The sequence below is a fragment of the Varanus komodoensis genome, unplaced genomic scaffold (genome assembly GCF_004798865.1).
Source record: "Varanus komodoensis strain SLA01 unplaced genomic scaffold, ASM479886v1 scaffold35, whole genome shotgun sequence".
NCBI lineage: Eukaryota > Metazoa > Chordata > Lepidosauria > Squamata > Varanidae > Varanus > Varanus komodoensis.
Genome location: NW_025335856.1, coordinates 612,497 through 618,496, shown reverse-complemented (window position 1 = coordinate 618,496; position 6,000 = coordinate 612,497). Strand labels below are relative to the sequence as shown.

Genomic DNA, 6,000 nt, shown 5'->3' with positions numbered 1-6,000 from the left:
AGCATACCTGCGCTAGGTGTGAACCAATTTCAGTTTGCTTGGTGATACAGAAATTATTATGAGGTATTCTCGATCCCCGTTTTGAGGGAAGACTCCTAAAATAGCCAATTTCCTTCCTTCCTTCCATCCTTCCTCTGTCTGTTTTTTTCCCTAACATCTAAAGCATCTTGGCTTATATGTGTGCAAAAATTGCAGCTTTCTAGGTTATGTGGAAGCTTCTTCACTTTTTATATATACCAAAGTGGTTATGACACTTGGAATAATGCAGAAAATTGACATTCAGAAAGACATAGCTCAAGACACAGAAAAGCCTGAATATTCAGTGCTTATGTTTCCCATTTGAAATAAGCAATATGAGGTAAACTCGTATATTACTAATGTGCTTCTAGGTTATCAAAAAAAAAAAACCAACCCAAAATAATACCTGAAATAAAACCAAAACAAAGCCATACTATAGTCCCTGAAATAAAGTCTGAACATGGGACATCTTTATATCTGATCCAAGAGCACAGATCCAAAAGCACAGTCAGATTCAAGAGCACAGAACAAACAAATCCACCCATGGAATGTCATATTAGGCTGTTGATCATTCACACATAGGACTGTGTTTGAGGGAGGAACAGTTTCCAGCATCAGTTTGGAATATGTATCTATACACCAGATACAGAGTGAATTTACTCTCTCACACACATGCTCCTTGTATTAAAAAGTATGCTTTTTAGTAGTGGCCAAAATTGGGAAGGATGTTCAATAAACGTTTTGGTCTGCCTGCCCTCCATATGTGAAATGGGCTGCCCTGCCCTGGAGATTTTCTTGCAGCCTCTTGTAAACAGAGTGCAACCTGTTTACAAGGGGACAACTGTGTGGAAGAAGAAAGTGCATCAAGGAAACTGGGCCAGTCCCCTTTCATCCCTCTCGAGGCATATGCAGTGAACTAGTTGGAACAGAACGTGGCTCAGAGTGCACATTAAGGTACACATCCAAATGTGCATACCTATGAAAGCAATCCAGCAGAGAGAGATCAGAGCTGTATACTCTGACACACCCCCAGATGTGGATTTCACGCATCCACATCATCACCTTCAATGGAAGGCACATACAGATATCTGATCAAGTGCTCATTCTGGTCCACACTTTGCCCCAACCAGTCACCATCAACCGTGTGTAACGAGAGTTGGATTTGGGTGTGAGTGCAAAGCCGGCTGTTGAAGCTGCCAACACGCTGACGCAAGACTGGGAGCACTGGCCTATTTCCTGGGCAATATGTCTCTCCCCCACCCAACACACATACACCTGATTGAAAAGTCAAGGTAATGAAAAGACTTATTTGCCATCAATGATTTCATCACACAGACATATTTGAGTGGGTGCAGAATGCTGTGATCCTTCATTGACGGAGATCAGTCAGTGACAAAGCCCTTTCCGATTAAAATGTAGTGTGCAGTAGATGATGGACGCCCTGGCTGCCAATAGGCATAAGAAGGATGTGAACAGGTAGAAGGTCTTGTTTTCACACAGCACAGATGTGGCAACTTTGCTATTAAAAACAGAATGCCATGAACGCAGTGTGTGCTAATGTTTTTTCTTTTGCTTTCCCAAGAGTGCATGGGCTGCTCGAGTATGAAGCAGATATAATAAATGCAACACTTACCCAGATTTCCCCTATTTTGAGTGTTTATCTTCTTCAAGTTAGATAGCTCTGAATACTTAAGCTTCGTTGAGTACACTACTAATTAGTATGTCTGTCTGGAAAGCTTGCTGCTCGTATTGCTGAAGCCGCTGGAGTTGGAGGCTTTTTTCTCTTGCTCTTTATGCACAGGAGGCCGCACCACAGGAGTGGTCAACCAGGAGGTAAATCTGTCTGCAGACAAGCAGGTCATTCCCACGTGCTGCCAACGTACGTTCTCTCTCTCTCTCTCTCTCTCTCTCTCTCTCTCTCTCTCTTTCTGAAAGCTGACATGTGGGAACCAACCTCATTCTCAGAGAAATACATTTTGCCTCTTCTGTGTTTTGCTCCAAGCTTTTTTTTCTGGTGTTGCCACTGCCTTTGAGTTATTTTCTCCTTGCTACCTGAAGATCAAAAAAAGAGATGCGGACAATAGCTCATGGGCAGATGCATCTTCTTTCCCTGCACACAATTCCCGCTTGCAGGATGGTCTGGGGTCTCACATGCACTTCCTCTTTTCTTCCTATTAATTGCTATTCAAATTGCTGCAGTTACAACAGACCAAGCCACAATCAGATTTAAGAGCTGTCAGTGGGCCATCAGTGTGGAAAAAAATGTGCTCCTCGTTTTTCTCACAACTAGGCAGATTGGTGTGTCAGTCCCTGCCTGGCTGTGGCATTTAGCGGAAGACCAAGGGAGAATCCAGATAACACAGTGGCTTCCACACAGTTAAATCTTAAGGCAAGCAGCAAGTAACAATGTAAACAGGTACCACTGCTTTAATTGGAGATCCAGAATCTGGTGCTTCAAGGCAGTTCTCCCCTGATTGCCAAGACACAAAAACAGCAGTTTTGTGGCACCTTAAAGATGACAACATGTATTTTGGCATAAGCTTTCATGAGAACTGCTTTCATCAAATGCATGAAGTGTTAACCACAAATTGGCAGATGTATGTATTTGTTCTAGAGGAGGACTAAATAATTTCAGACATACGTTATTATTAGTATTAATATTAGTATTATTACATTGCATTTATATCCTTCTCCTTTTCCTCTTGCAAGAAGCCCCAGGTGGCTTACATATGTAATACTCCTTCACTCCATTTTATCCTCACAACAACCCTGTCAGGTTGGTCAAGCTGAGAGCAAGTGACTGGACCAAAGTCAGCTAGTAAGTTTCATGGCTAAGTAGGGACTAGAACCTGGATCCTCCAGTTACACTCTTGTGTCTAGCTACCACTTTCAGTACTTTTTTTCTTTTTGAACAGAGAAAATGGGGTATTATTTCTGATGGTGGAAAGAAAATGTTGTTTCCTCCTATATAATTGCACTGTTTTGTTACACCACAATGCCAGCTAGAGGTCAAGTGCCAGAAAAGCAGGAAGGGAAATGCTCCTTGTGTAGCACTGAGATCTCAGTTTTGTGACAGAGCTGATTAACAGCCTTACGTAGAAGAGCCCTCAGAGACATCCAGGGTCTGAACATACATCCCTCCTAATGAATTTGTCTGACCCTTCTCTAAAGCTGTCACAGAGCATAGCCCATCAAGCATGTGAAGGGAAAACAATTTTTCTCACTTTTTATATTAAAACCCAGAATCACCCCGTGAAACTGAATTGACAAGAGAGTCAGGATATTTTATTTATTTTAAAAAATGGTGTGCCGTCCATTACTGTCGTCTCTGGACGGCTTACAACAGATACGGATATACGAATATACAAAAGAAACCACTGTATATGAAATGAACAATTAACTTTTGGAATTCAAACCCACAAGATGACATGATGGTCACTAGCTCAGGCATGTTTTAGATAAAAGAATCAGACAGATCAATGGACTAAACTGTGATTAGTGGTTGCAGTCAAAGAGAACCTCCATGAGCGGAAGTACATGCCAGTTGCTGAACACCAGATGCAAAGGTGTGGGAGGGTGATCACATCTATATCCTGATTGCCACCTTTCTAGATGAATCCCACTGTCTGCTATAGGAAACAAACTGGTGAACTTAATGGTGCTTTCAAAGGACCAATGGAAAGATCTGTGCCTTATAAGCCTAAAATATTTGACACAAGCAAGAAAGGGAAGGAAAAAGAAACAGAGATAAACAGACAAAGAACATGCATTTTTCAGTTACACATATTTAGACTTAAGGTGAGCAGGGTGCGGGGGTTAGAGGGTGCCAAAAGTTCCATGGAAAAAGTTCTATGGAAAAAGGATTCAGAGAGAGTAAGTCTGAGGTGAAGTCATGCCAGGAGTTCCAGAAGAGCATTCAGGTGCCATAAAGAACAGCAGCAAGTAAGAAAGGGTGGAGTTGTTTTAGGGAGGTAGAGTTGGAAAAGTCAAGATCACAGTTATCCAGGCTATAGGAGCAATGAGATAAGGGGAGAAAAGGCTTTGAAGCTGATAACAATGAGTTTGTGTTAAGTTTGGGCATGGACAGGAAACCCTTGTTGGGATTTAAGTGATGGATTACTCAGAGAGAAATAAGCAGCAGAGTTCTCAACAGATACAAGGGGGCTTAAAGTTCTTGTATTCTTAAATTCTGCCATTCCTCAGACTTTTGTAGCCAGTGCCTTCAGATAGTGTCATTCTCAAGAACTGGCAATAACTTAATTAAACAATTCAGCTCATATAGTATAAATAATGGAGAGAGGCAAACCCACTAACACGAACTGAGAATTTGAGTCCCATCCTACAAGCATCCAAATGTTTGATCATGTGCCATATATCCATCTCCCTTGCTGCTGCCTTCTTGTCCCCACCCCCTCTCCTTCAGGGTTCCCTCCTGTAACACCTGATATTCAATCCTGGCCGAGTTAATGCCTCTTGCTCAGATCAGATGTGGCTTTGGGGGAGTCATGTGACAGAAGAAAGTTGCTATAAATATAGCCAAGTCCTCCAATCACTGCCCCAGGCGCCCTTGGGGGCAGGAAGAAAAGAAAGTGAGAAAGCCATAAGGAACAGGGAAGGGGAGGAAGGCAGGCAGGCAGAGGCCATGCCTTGGGCTGATCAGCCAGTGGGGCCTGGTCTTTGCCCCGCAACAGCTTTGCCGCACGCCAGCAGTAGTTGAGCATCGTGCTATGGAACTTGCCAAGGACAAGACAGATGCCACCACAAAGGACACATCCTTGTGGGGCGGTGCTCCCCAGTATGCCTATGTCCACTATGAACGTTGCACCAGTTATGGGATCCCGTCCGAGGCAGGGCACGAGACCAGGGGGATTGGAGATGACGCACTTTACCAGGAGAAGCCCCTCAACCACTTGCAGGTAGGGGGGACTATATGGGGGCACTGAATAGGCATTGCACTGTGTCAGAATTGAGTCCTGGGGCTTGCCCATCACAGGTGTGCTGGTCCCTGCTGGAAGATTCAGTTGACTAACGTGCTTAGCAGCAAGTCAGCCGAGAGGCAGAAGTGTAGCATGGGAAAGGTAGTTGTCTCTCTTTGTGATATGTGGAATTAAAGTTTTCATCCTTCCTCCCGTGACACCCACAGCAATCAAATTGGTGCCTTGAGAACAATATAGAAGGAAAGGTCCAAACCTGTAGATCAAGCCATTTGCAAGAACCTAATAGACACAGAGTTTCTAGGACAGCTCTTCCTGCATGGACATATCCCGTACTGGAACTCTGGAAAAATGGGATACAGTCTTGAATGTTCATGGAAAACTATTTTAATTTGCAGTGTGGTTGAAACTGCCTGTGTAGTGGTTCTAGGAGCTAGACAGAAAAATTATGGTCACAAAAGATTCTGCTTTTTCCCACCCCTACCTCCTCTGGCCATGTCAGGGGTCTCCTCTGTGTGGAAAGTAAGAAGCTGCTGCTACAAAAATGCAGCAGGAGAGTGTTTTGCGTTGAACAGCTCCAGCCTGTTCAATATTTTTAACTATTTTTGGAACTTGTATATAAATATATTTTCTTTCCATGTTTCTTATATGTGGATTATCTGTTACATATTCCTTCTTTCCCTGCTTCCTTTCTTCCACAAGCTTGGAGTGATGTTTTAACCTGACATCTATTGGTTGAGAGCCTTTTCCAAAGACACCAAAGCATGACAGATTTGGATCTTGTTTCCACATTCAAGCCCATCACATTTTAGCCCCTGAAACACACTGGTCCATTAGACAGCTTTAGTTTTTGTAATAGCTTTCATGAGGTTTAGATGGTAAATAGGAAAAGCAACTTTAAGGGAAATGAAGGCCAGGGAGAAAAGACTTGATCAAGGTGCCACTTTTATACTTCTGGCCTTGGGTGCCCTGTGAAGGAGGATTTGGATTTACAATTAGGATTTACATATTGTGCGGTTTTGTGAAGATCATGAAATTGAGGCATAGT

The 6,000-nt window shown here is 43.0% G+C and overlaps 1 protein-coding gene across 1 annotated transcript in view; it reads left to right on the top strand.

Annotated features, from left to right (window-relative positions):
- The first annotated feature begins 4,745 nt into the window (after nucleotides 1–4,745).
- Nucleotides 4,746–6,000, top strand: part of CLCN1 (chloride voltage-gated channel 1) — a 63,093-nt gene continuing 61,838 nt past the window's right edge. Inside the window, exon 1 of the mRNA XM_044439582.1 lies at nucleotides 4,746–4,934. Within this exon, the coding sequence (XP_044295517.1) occupies nucleotides 4,746–4,934 (189 nt within the window). The remainder of the gene's footprint in view (nucleotides 4,935–6,000) is intronic.